Source organism: Aedes aegypti, chromosome 1 (genome assembly GCF_002204515.2).
Source record: "Aedes aegypti strain LVP_AGWG chromosome 1, AaegL5.0 Primary Assembly, whole genome shotgun sequence".
NCBI classification, from domain to species: Eukaryota; Metazoa; Arthropoda; class Insecta; order Diptera; family Culicidae; genus Aedes; species Aedes aegypti.
In genome coordinates, this window is record NC_035107.1 from 265,092,957 (window position 1) to 265,108,406 (window position 15,450).

Genomic DNA, 15,450 nt, shown 5'->3' on the forward strand with positions numbered 1-15,450 from the left:
AGCTCGAGCTGTCTAACCGAGAGCGGCGGGCTCGTGTGTGATGCAGAGCACCACATCCAAGGAACGGTGAAGCATGGAGGAGGAAATGTGATGGTCTGGGGGTGTTTTTCATGGAGTGGAGTAGAAAACCTCGTGAAAATCGACGGAATAATGATGGCAGATTCCTACATTAACATCTTGCTGGAAAATCTGGAGGTTTCGCTGATCCAGACGGGCCTTGAAGAGAAATTCATATTTCTCTAGAACAACGACCCGAAGCATACTGGAAAGAAGACCAAGTCTTTTTTCCGGTCTTGTCGGATTAAACCGCTGGAATGGCCTCCACAAAGCCCAGACCTCAACCCCATCGAGAATTTGTGGGCGATTCTCGATGCCAGGGTTGAAAAAACTGGTGTTACCAACAAAAATAATTATTTTGAAGCCTTGGAGCGCGCCTGGGAAGAACTAGATCCACAACACCTACAAAACCTGGTGAAAAGCATGCCGAAGAGCCTCCAGCAAGTCCTTAAGGCCAAAGGAGGACACATTAACTATTAAATTGCTTTTTATTTTTCTTAAATCATCTTTTCTGGGGCCAAGAAGGAAGTGGGCACTTATTTTTGTCACTACTTTTTTTTCAATACAAATTGATTTTCTTTTTCTTTAAGTAAAATTCTTTTTTTTATCAAAATTTCGTAAGTGCAACTTTAAAAGAACATCAAAAATAAAATATCACAAAAGATTTAGGTGTGTTAACTTTAATTTGAACCAAATCAATGAGAGAAATTCGAAAACTGGTAAGGTGGGCACTTTATTTTGCCTCTCACTGTAGGACCTTTTCAATTATAACGCTTTGGGTTGCGTTCGGTTCAACATCACGTTACACACTGATAAAAATCCACACGCTCGATCTGTGTGTTTAAAATTATGGATCGATTCATGAACGTCCATATCGATTTGCTATGATTTTCTTGCAAACTTCGTGTGTGTTACACATTAAATTCGTTTGTTTTGTTTCATGGACTGATTCATCAACCGACAACAGGGATTCCATATTTTTTCCACATAAGTTCCCGAAGCTTTCTCTTCAGATTCGTATGTGTCAACCTATGGACGCATAGATCATCACTCCAACACGGATTCAGTGTGTTTTGCTTATGGTTATCTTGTGTCATAATCATCATGTTCAAGTTGGTCGATTCATTGATATGCGCAATGAGATTGTTATGATGAAATCCATGAGCTATGCTATCGATTTCCATGTTCAAAGCTTCTAAATTGTTTGTGATCAACCCATGGGATGCATAGTGAACTGAATTGCGGTTGGACCTCGTGTCGAACGACAGTCATCATCATGCTTCCAAAGAGAAGAGGCAAATTATGAAGCTGAAAGTGTTAGATGAACATTTGTGAATTCGATTTTTCTTTTATTAGTGAAGTTGACCGATATACGAGAATTCTACCTTTCTATAAGAAAACATTGATTATAATGTATAGTTTAGTAGAAAAATCGGATTCCACTAACAGATTTTCCTGGCTTTCAGTTTCGAAAAAAAATGGAATATGCGTATCCCTGGCTTCCCAAATTATGGATTTGCGGCGCCCCGCTTGTTGCTGGCTCACGGGTTTGAAAAAAAAATCAAGAGAGCTTGCGACAAGCAGAGGAGCCTCAGATCCATATTTTGGGGAGCAAAAGTTCTTCTACCAAATTTCTTCTTTCAGTCCCATGACATTTATGTTCTATCACACATGACTATCTAATGCTACTACATTTCGAATTCAATAAGCAAATCAGTTGGTTTTCATGATTTAATATTTGGAAATTCATGTTTGTTTCACATGACAACCTAATGTTGATACACATGTTATTATACCGTGAAATCGATGATGAAATCCATATGGCCACCACACTCAAATCATGTGGTTTTCCTCATTGCGCAAATCTATAAGTAAAACACACGACCTTGACGTGTAGATTTTTCTCAGTGCACTGAGAAAAATCTACACGTCAAGGTCGTGTGTTTTACTTATAGATTTGCGCAATGAGGAAAACCACATGATTTGAGTGTGGTAGCCATATGGATTTCATCATCGATTTCACGGTATAATAACATGTGTATCAACATTAGGTTGTCATGTGAAACAAACATGAATTTCCAAATATTAAATCATGAAAACCAACTGATTTGCTTATTGAATTCGAAATGTAGTAGCATTAGATAGTCATGTGTGATAGAACATAAATGTCATGGGACTGAAAGAAGAAATTTGGTAGAAGAACTTTTGCTCCCCAAAATATGGATCTGAGGCTCCTCTGCTTGTCGCAAGCTCTCTTGATTTTTTTTTCAAACCCGTGAGCCAGCAACAAGCGGGGCGCCGCAAATCCATAATTTGGGAAGCCAGGGATACGCATATTCCATTTTTTTTCGAAACTGAAAGCCAGGAAAATCTGTTAGTGGAATCCGATTTTTCTACTAAACTATACATCATAATCAATGTTTTCTTATAGAAAGGTAGAATTCTCGTATATCGGTCAACTTCACTAATAAAAGAAAAATCGAATTCACAAATGTTCATCTAACACTTTCAGCTTCATAATTTGCCTCTTCTCTTTGGAAGCATGATGATGACTGTCGTTCGACACGAGGTCCAACCGCAATTCAGTTCACTATGCATCCCATGGGTTGATCACAAACAATTTAGAAGCTTTGAACATGGAAATCGATAGCATAGCTCATGGATTTCATCATAACAATCTCATTGCGCATATCAATGAATCGACCAACTTGAACATGATGATTATGACACAAGATAACCATAAGCAAAACACACTGAATCCGTGTTGGAGTGATGATCTATGCGTCCATAGGTTGACACATACGAATCTGAAGAGAAAGCTTCGGGAACTTATGTGGAAAAAATATGGAATCCCTGTTGTCGGTTGATGAATCAGTCCATGAAACAAAACAAACGAATTTAATGTGTAACACACACGAAGTTTGCAAGAAAATCATAGCAAATCGATATGGACGTTCATGAATCGATCCATAATTTTAAACACACAGATCGAGCGTGTGGATTTTTATCAGTGTAGATAAAGGCTACAGCGGGAGAGAAATTCAAATCTGTGTAGACATTGGGTTGGAAGAAGCCGTCTCTCTCACACGGTAAAGAACAGAACGAGATAGTGTGTGCGCGAGTGATGACTTCAAACAAAGAGCCGATCGGAAGTCTGACGATGCAACGATCGCAGGAAAATAATTGAGTCAGTCAATCGATTATAGTTGAGAGCAACAGACGTGTTGCGGCGACGGTTCTGCTGAGGATGCTTAACATCCTCAGCAGAATACGACAAAGAGTTCTAAGAAAAGGCAGTCAGTAATAGTCACGGGTGCACCAAATGCTGTCTTATTTTAAAATATTTCCCAATCTCTGTACATAGGCACTAAATTCGTTCAATGTTGTGAAACAACCAAAAACAACCTTTTCGGTATCATTTTCTTAACTCCATCGATAGCTCATACGCAATGTTCATATCAACAGCAATCATTTTACAGACACAATTGAAGACAATTCTTCTCACATGCTTCTACCAAACCTAAAATAATAGAAGCATTAATGTATAATAATAAAATAGGAAGAATTTCGGTTTTTTCTCAAACCCAGCAAACAACAAAATGTAAATGTTTGATGTTACCTTGCCAACATAAAATTAAACATTACCCGCAAAGCTTACTACGACCCAGCCATAAAAATTATAGTGTGGGCAAGAAACGTCAAAAAGGGGTGAATCATAGTTTATGGCAAGCAAACGTGAAAAGCTGGATATAGTCTATTTGCCTGAGTGAGGGAAGGATTGACGATAAATACAGCATTATTGAAGTCTTGCTGTTTTTGTTGCTATGAAGCATTGAGAAAGATGATGCAATGAAGCATTGAGCGGTGACCTTATATCACCCATTAATGCACATTTCATTGCTAAAATAAAGCAATGCTACATTGCATTCATAAAATAGAACAGAACAGAATAAAAGCAATGATGCATTGTACTCGTTGAATTAAAGTTAAAATACGGTTATACCTTAATGCTGGGGCCCAGATAGCCGTAGCGGTAAACGCGCAGCTATTCAGCACGACCAAGCTGAGGGTCGTGGGTTCGAATCCCATCGGTCGAGGATCTTTTCGGGTTGGAAATTTTCTCGACTTCCCAGGGCATAGAGTATCTTCGTACCTGCCACACGATCTACGCATGCAAAAATGGTCATTGGCATAGTAAGCTCTCAGTTAATAACTGTGGAAGTGCTCATAAGAACACTAAGCTGAGAAGCAGGCTTTGTCCCAGTGGGGACGTAACGCCAGAAAGAAGAAGAAGAAGGTTGTTTGGAGTGCTAATTTTATGTTTTTCTATAGGGGACCGATAATACGCATACACGGGAAAAAATTCTGTGGTAAAAATAACTACTTTAGCTGACTACGCCCATTCTTAAAACTACCAAGGAAATTCAGACCAATTTACTATGTTTACGGTACACCCTACCGCATTATTGGTACATTTGACAGACATAACTTACAACAATCTGATTCCAACTACAGACATGGTAAAATCAAGCGCATATACGGTCTGCTGAAAATTGCCGGTGCGAGCGCTTAAGTTGACCCCCTAAAATTGTAGTTTTTACCGCACAATTTTTTTGCGTGTAGGGTCCGACTAGGGTCGACGCCCTATGTCGAAATTTTAATTCTATGAGAAATCCGCACAACAATTGGCTTGTTTAGTGGTATCCTGTTTTTTACATATTCTGATTCTACGTTACAAACTGAGTCAGAATCCAAAGTTTAATAATTTTCCGTGCCCTGGAACTATTTTTAAAACACGTTTGAATTTAGTATGGAAATCGCGTTTGAATCACCCCTCGGCAAGTTTTACTTCGGGACGAGCTGTCATTATGTAAATTGAAATGTCATTGAGTCGACGTAATGAAATCTTTTTTAATCTTTTACTATAGCAAAATTAAGATATCGAAGCGCAATAAAATCGTGTTACACTTAGAAAAATGTGCTCTTTCGATCAAGCTACAAAGAACTGGGGAATTTTTATAACTAAACAACCCAATTTTGAGGCCCTCGGGGCCAGCACCCACCGCCCTTCCCTGGCTACGCTACTGGGTTAAGCGAAGTATGCACTTCAACAGAAAAGTAATCGCCTATCTCGATGCGTGGAAAATTTCTTGCAAGAAATGCTCAAGAACAGCATTTTTCTTTGATCGCAGTACGCAGTTGAAAAGAATTTCAATTCAGATCGAGCTCACTGTAGTAAATTTCTTGACCATTTCTTGAGCAGAAATTTTTACTTTTCTTGAGCTGAACTGCATACTTAGCTTTAGCCTCAAAAACGGACATTTTCGGCGTTATGAAATATGTGCATGAACTCTTCAGAGATTTGTCGACGGGTCCCGTCAGATTCTATGAATAATAAATAAATTATTTTATTTATTTCATTCGCAGTCTGGGCATCATAAGGCCCCAAGCACAATGTGAACGGCAACGCGGTACAACGGCAAAACGGCATGCCCATCTTGATCTGTACTTCACTTATCAATCCCATGTTGACTAAATCCTTTTCAACGTTGACTTGACAAGTAGAGTGTAGCTTAAGATGGGGTTGCCGTTTTGCCGTTGTACCGCGCTGCCGCTCACATTGTGCTTGGGGCTTAAGCCCCAACAAATTTCTGCGTCGATCGCATCATTCTGCACCGCTAAACGTGCCCCTTTGTGCGACGGCTTGAAATAATTCCCGAACGGTTGCTCCCCCGTCGCTATTTACTTCCATTTGACAGCGCGTTCTGTCATTCCACCCAGAGAATGTCAACAAGAGAAAAAAATATCACCCAAAACCAGAAAAGTGGAGTGAAAATTTATCAACATTGCAAATTATTTGCAGTAATTTGCAATTGTTTTGCAATATTTACGTCGAATTTAAGCTATTGAAACGCTGTACTAGTTGTGGTCGACGGAAACTCAGGTAAGAGTGGACGATATGGCTGGAAATTTCGACCCTTTCTTCGATTGGATCTCTTTGAGGGCTCTGAACTTGACTGAAGATTAAATTTGTCCTTTTATCAGCTCAAATAGAAAACAATGGCTGGTAACGTAGTGCGGATGTCCCAGCCCGGAACACCAGCAGCGACGCAGTCCAACTACATGAAGGTCTTCATCCAGCGGGACTACAGCGAGGGCACTTCCGTGAAATTCCAGACCAGGTTTCCGCCAGAGCTGGAGAGTCGGGTGAGTGGCCAGCTGTTTTTGCTTTATAGTGTATCGTTTGCTCTTCTTGTCATATACTTATGATTGCATGAATTGCGATGATGGTGTTGTAATTCGATTAAAATCGATGTGATTATTTTTAGATCGATCGCCACACATTCGAGAGCACGATGAACAAACTGAACGAGTATTTTGCCGAGGCGGAGAAGGGGTCCTGTAGTACTTACTGTGAGGGCTGCCTGGCATGCATCACCGCCTATCTAATCTACATCTGCACGGAGACGCACTACGAAAAGGTAAGCTTTCGGGGTCTGATTGATATTGCCTATTGTTTGGTATAGATCAGGGCTCATCAGGGCTGCCCATCGTACGGCCCACGTCATTTCGTACGGCTCGCGAAGAGTTTGCAAACTGTATTCATATCTAGCCAATTGGCTATTCTTCTGATTTAAACTTTACATTAGTTTTTAGATGCATATAACTTGTTTTTTCAATATAAAATTTTGAAATCATTTGAATGTTTAGCAACTTGATTCTATGCACTCTGCTTCCGAGTACGAATAACCGCTCGGACTGTTCTAATTCTACATATAAATCAAGTTTAGATGTAGGTATAGGAAAACCTAATTTAACGAAGCAAAATTGAGAGAGGTCACCCAATGACCTCTATAAAAAATCTAATTGCAGATCTCGATAGATTTTTTTTCTGTTCGGAACATAAACCGCTGCGACCAATATTTGATATAATGTAATATATCCCATGACCTTGGTTTGGTGCCTGTCGTTTTACATTATCACTATTGAGAAGTGATAAAGTATTCGGTTTTCTTACAGTTGTAATTCCTAACTTGATTGCAGGAAAGGATTCTAATTGAAAGGTTCCGCTATTTATACCCTAAGAACTAAATTTATAAAATATTAGAAAACAAATTGTTGTATTCGACTCATTTTTTTTCTTGTCTCCAGTGAATCAATTGTCACCCAACACACAACAACAAAGACAATGTCACCTCCTATTCTTGTTGCAACAATTTTATTCCGCAACATCAGTTTATCATCACTTGAACAGAATATGACAAAGATCGATCACTACGTGCGCAGCGGATTTTCTGGGATTTGCATTGCAATTTTCGAGAACTTTCCCCGTGTTGGTAAACATTGACACATTATCAAACAGCGTCCATAATACAAATTTGGTTTTGTGTTTAAAATAACTGATTGATCGCGAGTTGAAAAGGTTGCAACAATGTTGCGCTCTGTGATAGTCATGACAAGTTTGCTTTTGATTGTGTCCTTATCCGCAACAGTTGCGACAAACGTTGTGAGCGAGCTTGCTTTGTTGTTTGTTTTTCGTCTATTCTGATGACAATTTGATTCACTGCTCAAGATCATTCTCGGCAACTGGGAAACCGAGACTTGTCACTTTCAACAAGGTTTAAGAATGTAACAAGAACTAACAGGATATTATAGTAATCAAAGGAACATTTTTGATTACTATACTATCCTGTTCTCTTCATTTAAGGCAGTCAGGACTAGGATTCACTGGTAGATCTTTACCCCATAAAGTACCACGAAAAGGTGATCTACCCGCGTTATGGGTCAACTCGATAGATACTTTCATGATGAAATCGCCGTAGATAGCAAAGCAGTGTGATGCTAGTGAAAATAGTTTTTAGATCTTAACCCCAGGTATCCTGAATTTTTGTGCCTTTCTGTTTTTAGAATTCATGTATTTGATGTTTCTTGTTTTTTACGACTGAAATCTGAAATACAAAATGGTAACCTATATCAAGCTAATGTTCATCTTGTAACTTGTAGTTTTGAAGTCACTTTTTGCTTACTATTTTGATAGTTTTGGTCACTGAAGCCACTATTATTTTGCTGTTTGACCGCTACCAACCTATCGCCCTGTAGGTTGTCGAAAATGTTGAAATTTAGCGTCACATAATTTGTATACCATCCCGTTTAACTCGTGTTTTTAATGCTGAAGGCAAAGGTTGTCGAATGTCAATGAAATCGTGTCAACTACAGTACTGGACAGAATAAAGTACGCATTGGCCGTTTTTCCATACAAAATGGTCAAGTTTGGAGATCTGAATCTCAGCTTTTAGTGGTCCGATTGATCTGAAATTTTCACCACAGCCTAGATATAACATAGATTTTACTCAATTAAAATATCACTGCATTTGAAACACAATTTTTTAAATTATTGAAAATCTCTCAATTTGCAAAATATTGCAAAATTTAATTTTGAAAATATTTTGAAAACAATCAGTTTTACAGAAAAATGATGTTCTGCAAACTTGTGTGTCTTATCAAATTATACATTTTTGCAGAAGGACATATTGCTCTAAATATTTTAATTTAAAATATATTTTTACTTTAAAATTTTGTCATTTTTCTCGAAATTTGAGATTTGCGATAACTTAAAAGTTCGTTAATATAAAACTATGAATTTCTAGCCTAGCAAATTTGAGGTTACTTTCAAGCTGCGGTGAAAATTTCAGGTCAATCGGACAACTAGAAACCGAGATATAAGACTTCATTTGATCATTTTGTATGGAAAAACGGCCCATGCGTACTTTATTCTGTCCGGTACTGTACATACCGCGATTGCTTACAACACGGCTTCCAAAAAAAAAAATGTGACCTGCCGCACAATATTGTTTCGGATATTTGGTCCGCGGTTTTAAAATGTTGTGAAGGTCTGATAAAAACAGACATGGCATTCTCAATCGATTATTCAGTTAAGAGTCAATAATATTAATCGTCCCTATTTTTTTTTTGTTTCAGTGTTTGCGCAAGGTGTCCAAGTATATAGCTATGCAAAATGAGCGTGTGTATAATCCGAAAGGGCTGCAAATAACCGATCCGGTATGCCGAGGGCTACGAGTCATAGAGATCTCGATATTGGATCGCCCCGGGCGCACGTGACTGCCACTGTCACATTCCACGGAGGAATTCTTCATGTAAATTCACTTTTGAACAGGAAGGATGTACTACATACACACACAAAACCATCGGAACAACTTTTTTTAGTGGCATAAGCAGACAGCGTAATCGTTCGGAGTTAGCGGAACATCAAGTAAAATAGTTTAGCAAAAGCATGTTGAAAGAATCGGACCCAATTGCGTTGAACGAACGTCTAACGTAAGCTAGATAACTTTGATTTGGAAGAAACTGCTCATGTTCGTGGTAATGATGAGTCGAATATTTTTCCGAACTGATTATCCCAAAAACATGCATCCATTTCTGTACTTTTCAAAGATTACAAAAACTATTCCAGACTTTTTAAGCTCATTGTGGGTGCAATCACTTATAAGGATAAAATTACTCTTAAAGAAATCTTGTTTTCCATTACTTTAGCAAATGTTTCTGTTCTACGATAGATATCATTTTTAATGCTTGAAGTGCACCTACACTCTCGAAGTTTCGATTTTAGTCTATTTTTCTGTCGCATTTAGTTTTCAGATTCCAGCAGTGCAAGCAACAACGTTCAACGAAGCTAATTAGGCTGCATGTTTAAGTCCAATGCGTATGGTGACAAATTGTTTAGTGTTATAAGGTTCAGGACAAAAATCTAGACTGGAATGCAAGAAATTCAGTGAAAGTAAAATTGTTTTAGATGGGAATTGTGACAGAAAGCCATTGACAATGGACGATGACATTATGAAAAGATCAAGATAAGCGAAATAGCATCCGAAATGACATACGTTCGAATTCCTCTAATACACAAAATCTATTTTATTCAAAGCAAGATAGAATCACTAATAAAGTGAACCGTACTGTAACGTTATCTTGAGAACAAAACTTATTCTTTCCTGAAATAGCTATCCCATGTGAGAGTAATTCGAAACCGAATACTCTACGAAAGGGAGTTTTTGAAACAGTTAATTTAGCTGCCTCAAGTCTCATGACTCGCTGACTAGATCCTACTTGTGACTTCCAAAAACGCAGATCCTGACGGACATTCTACTGCAGTTTATTTCATCTGTTGACTATAATACAATCCATCTAGAACGTAGATCCGGCGAAATGCTTGGGTTCTTATAATTGTGAAGAATGTTTTGGGATATAACATATAAAATATATTTATTAACAAATCTAAGAGAAACCTGCGGCCGGGGATGCTTCATTCTTGAGGAAAGAAAGACCAGTGCATGGGTAGTTATTTTTTGGGCTCGTTTTTCAAATACGATATCGGTTTTCAGGCAAAAATTGAGTACCAGCGAAGGGCATTGGAATTATTTGGTAAATATCCGAGACAATCTTATTTTTCTTAAAATGCTATAGTTGTGTGGTTTCATTTTTTAAGTAGAATTAGGTAATGTTCATACAGGCCAGACTAGTTGATATGTAAGCCTTGTAAAGATAAGTCAAGGGCACCTACAATTCTTATCTTGTTGTTGCAATTGTGTTGTTACCTCCAGATTTTCGGAAATAAAAATCTCCTGCTTTAACCCCCCACATTCGGAAATATTGCTCATGATTGACAAAACTCTTTGCTTCCTCACTTGAATCAAAGAGCTTGCATCTTTTGATAGCCGGCATTCAAAAGATTAAATTTCAAAACAATATTTTTTCCCCTATTCCAAGTTACGGTAAAGATGGGCGTGGCCGGGAATAGCGATATTCATGCTTGTTGTCGTCTTATTTAGGATTGAATCAAAGGCAAACCCCCAACCTTGTTTCTGAAAGCAGTCTGGATGAGATTATGAAAAAAACATGAATATTGTTAGTATCTGTAGGGTATAAATATACGATTGATGAGTAGAATGCGTTTACGGTGCAGGGAACGAGACCACCTCTGTAAAACATTCTTGACGCGGGTCAGAGCTGCCAGATGATTTGATAGAAAATCTGTATCCACGAGCTATAAAAACCTGTGTCCCATACAAAATATCTGTGTCCATACAAAAAATGTTGATAGAAAATCTGTGTTCCATACAAATTGAATCTGTGTCAGAATTAAAATATCTGTGTAATACAGAGAAACCTGTACATGTGGCAGCCCTGACGCGGGTAGAAAACGAGCGGGAGAGAGTAGAGAAAAAGGAAGACAGAAAAGCAAATGGTTGGTGCTCGAGTGAAAAGTGGAATAAATATTGTCTGGTGGAAAACGTACGAATTGGTCTTTAAATACTGTGAAATAATATCTACATCTGGCGACGAGTGATAGAGGATATTAAAAAGGTAAGGGCAAATCAGATGTACCTGTTTCAGTGCGATTTTATTTCTCCATTGGAGATCAAATAAAAAAAAATCTAAAACGGAGGCTTAATGGCCGCTTGAGTGATTTGATTTTATTTGGGAGGAGGAGATGGAAGAGGCAATGGGGAAGAAAACCGCTTTTACTGTTGGGTTTTGAAATGAAAACAGTGACATACTTAGGGAAAAGGTATTTTACGAATATGGCGATCCAATCAAAAGTGATTGAATGACGAGTTGATAATGTTCGTGAAAATATAACTTAAAGCTGTAAGCAATAACACACGGGGATGTTTTTGCAGCTAGGGGGCTGAAAACAGTTGATTGACTAAATATCCGAGAAGCTTCTTCAAACACATGAAAAAATCTGAAGTTTGATTGGATTTTAGGCGTTTTGAATGTTTTGTTTCTGCAGCTAGGGGGCTGGAAACGTTTGACTAACTTACGCCATGAAAAGTTTTCGCAGCTAGGGGGCTGGAAACTTAGAAAAGTAGTTTCGGAACGTTTGAATGTGTTGTTTCTTATTCAGGAAACAGTTCGCAAAATGTCGAGAGAAGTTTCTACAGCTAGGGGGCTGGAAATGATTGAAAAATATATCTCATAAAGAGTATTTGCAGCTAAGGGGCTGGAAACTAAGAAGATTAGTTTTTGAATGTGTTTTATTCTATTGGAAACGGTGCGCACAGTGTCAAGAGAAGTTTCTGCAGCTAGGGGGCTGGACGGGTTTTTTGTGGAGGGGCTGGGAATCGAACCCATCACCTTCCGCTTATGAAGCGAAAGCGTAGCCTCAAGACTAGACCCCCCTAGGACATTCGTATTGATCATCCTGATTACGATCCAAAACCTTTTTGAGATGCGCTGAGCTTCGTCGATATTCTTTTCCTGATGTTGAAGATTTTATGATTGTAGGGGAATTAGGGGCATAATGGACACGTTAAGCAAATGTTCGTTTTAAGACCCTTAAATGGCAATGTTTTTAATTTACCCCCGGCTAGTTTTCAAGTTTGATGTTAGTACGACGTGCCGCATTCATTCATAGTGATAAAAATCATATCATATGTCAGAAAAGCGAGATAGAAAATTGGGTCGAAAACAAGGCTGGTAAAAAGGTATCGGGGCGAAATGAACACCTGTATGAAATTTAGTTATTCCAATATATTCAATGACTGTCAATCATTCCGATATGCAAAAAGGCTCTCCCTCAATCATAATAGCTAAAAAGAACCTTTCTGGGTTCGTTACTTTGCTCAAAAATTAGATTCTTCCACGGTCTTGCTTATATGCCAATTTGAAACTGAGAAAAATTTTAAGTCAAATTTTGAAGAACAATTGAAGCAAAAAATAAAATTTTTACCGTCAATCATTTCAAATGCATTACAGATTTCATGCAGTGAATGAACTTTTGATGAAATATGTGTATTATCAGATATTGAGAGGGTGTCCATTTCGCCCCGTATGTTCATTATGCCCCTAATCCCCCTATCAGTTCCAATTTTGCTTTTTACAATAAACTCCTCGTTACTGTAATTCGTATCTAGTTTATTGTTCTTTCGCATTCGTTTTGCCAATACAACATCTCCCTCCTTTATTTCGGATTGCTTGGCATTCCGCTTTTTATCGCCATATTCTTTCCCTTTTTCTTTGACAACAGCGTCTCGTTCTCGTACAGCACCTTCTTCATTGAAAATCATTATGGATGGCACTTTGCTTTTAATACGTCTCCCAAACATTAGCTCGGCAGGTGATTTCCCTGTGGAGGGATGCTTTGTAGAGTGGTATGTTAACAAATAATCGCGTTACTCTTTCCTCCAGTCCCGGCCCAACTCTTGCGCAATTCGGAGTCGCTTCAGAATAGATCTATTCTGCCTCTCCACTTCTCCGTTTGACTGTGGCCAATATGGAATGGTGTTCAGAATTTTGAATCCGGTTGACTCACAAAACTCTTTGATCTCTGCACACTCAGCACTAAATTGAGGACCATTGTCTGCTTTTATAAAATTTGGGATTCCATATCTACCAAACATAACGGCCAATTCTCTTATCACGTCGTTTGAAGTAGTTGTCTCCATCTCACAAACTTCAATAAACCGAGAATAGTAATCGATGACCACGAATAAGCTTTGTCCCTCTGGCAACGGCCCTAGAAAATCAACCGCTAGTGTATGCCACGGATAAGAAGGAAGCTGGCTACGAACCATTCCTTCTGGTGGATCGGGTGTTGAAACAAGCGTACAACCTCTGCAGCTTTTTACGTATTTCTCCACATCGGAATCTATTTTCGGCCACCAAACGTTTGACCTTAAATGATTCTTCATCATGGTTATTCCCGGGTGGCCATCGTGAGCCGCAGATAGAACCCGTTCTCTCAAGGCTCTTGGTACTACTATACGGTCCCCTCTAAGTAGCACCACTTCAAACTGACACAACTCATTTGCCAAAACTCTGTATTCTATCGGTAGATTATCTTGCTCACCGTTAGCCAGTAATTTCAAAACATTTAAAGTTTCGGGGTCTGATAAAGCAGCTTCTTTAATATCATTCCATGAAAGCGCTGACGAAGTTAGAGCTGAGATTGTCACTTCTCTGACTATTATCTCTTCATTAACGTCGAAAGGAACAAGTTTCAATGAAGCCAAGCGCGAGAGAGAGTCTGCCACATTATCCCTACCAGCAACATGCACCACTCTGTAGTCGAACAGCTGAAGTCTCAAAACCCAGCGTTCGATTCGCGCACATGGTTTAGAGCGTGTTGCAGAAAGGAAAGACAATGCTTTGCAATCAGTCAGTATATCAAAAGATCTTCCAAGCAAGTAAAACTGAAAACGCTCTACTGCCCATACGATAGCCAGCGCCTCCTTTTCCGTCTGACAATATCTACGCTCAGTTTTGGTCAGGGATTGCTCGTTTTGGGGTTCCCGAAATGATAACAAAGCTTGGACTTTTGTTTCAGATGGACTTATGCCTTTTTCGCTGATTCGGTGTCCCAGGAACTCAAGTTCGGTAACTCTAAATAAACATTTTGCCCAATTGAGAGCAACATTACGACTTTTGAACCGGGACAACACCTGAAACAATCGTATTTTTCAATTAGGTTCTATTCTATTCTTAATAAATTAGCTCAACTGAATCAATCCAAACCGATTGTATTCAATCAACACTTCTTATTACATTACCTCATTCAAACGAGCATCATGCTCCTCCATGTCTTTCCCTTCGATGATGACGTCATCCAAGTACCAAGCCACTCCTTCGCATCCGGTAAGAATTTCGTCCATCGCTTTTTGAAAGAGCTCTGGGGCCGTTACCAATCCGAATGGCATGCGTTTGAATCGAAACAAACCTCGCCCTGTGATGAACGTTGTAATGTCTTTCGATTCGTCAGCCAATTCGATTTGAAAGAAGGCTTCTTTAATGTCCAGTTTGCTCCAGATTGTACCACGACCAAGTCGTGCAATATGATCTTCCACTACTGGCATGGGATGGTGCTCTCGCAAGACCGCCTCATTCACTCGACGAAGGTCGAGACACAGTCGAACATCCCCATTCGCTTTTCCTACTACGACAAGTGGGGACACCCAGCTCGTAGGACCTTCTTTCGGTTCAATAATATCACGTTGTAGTAGTTGATCCAATTTCCTGTTAACGGCTGTTTCCAGAGGCAAAGGCAGTCGGCGCATAGGTTGAAACACTGGTGCAACATCGGGGTCGACATTAATGGTAGCTTTTATGCCCTTGATTGCAGTAAACGGTGCCGCTGTAGCATTTACCCGATTAATGTCCAGTCCTACTTTGAGGATGCCAAGCTGTTTGGCGGTCGTGTCGCCAAGGAGGCAACGCTGTCCACTTTCGACCACCAGGAACTGCGCTTGGGTTTGGCATTTTCCAACCTGTATTTCCGCGACAAAAGAGCCCAAAATCTTCAGCGGCTCATTGCTTCCGTATCCTTTAAGAATTCTTGTACTTCCTTTGGTGGAAAACATCACCTGTACCCGTTCCTGC

At 39.2% G+C, this 15,450-nt stretch overlaps 1 protein-coding gene across 1 annotated transcript; it reads left to right on the plus strand.

Moving 5' to 3' along the window:
• Positions 1-5,824: 5,824 nt before the first annotated feature.
• LOC5578540 (golgin subfamily A member 7) lies at positions 5,825-10,351 on the plus strand. The gene is made up of 4 exons (XM_001663881.2): positions 5,825-6,001; positions 6,103-6,264; positions 6,387-6,539; positions 9,037-10,351. Exons 2-4 carry the CDS (start codon positions 6,118-6,120, stop codon positions 9,175-9,177), a joined length of 441 nt encoding a protein of 146 aa, XP_001663931.1. The 5' UTR covers positions 5,825-6,001; positions 6,103-6,117; the 3' UTR covers positions 9,178-10,351.
• The last annotated feature ends 5,099 nt before the right edge of the window (positions 10,352-15,450 follow it).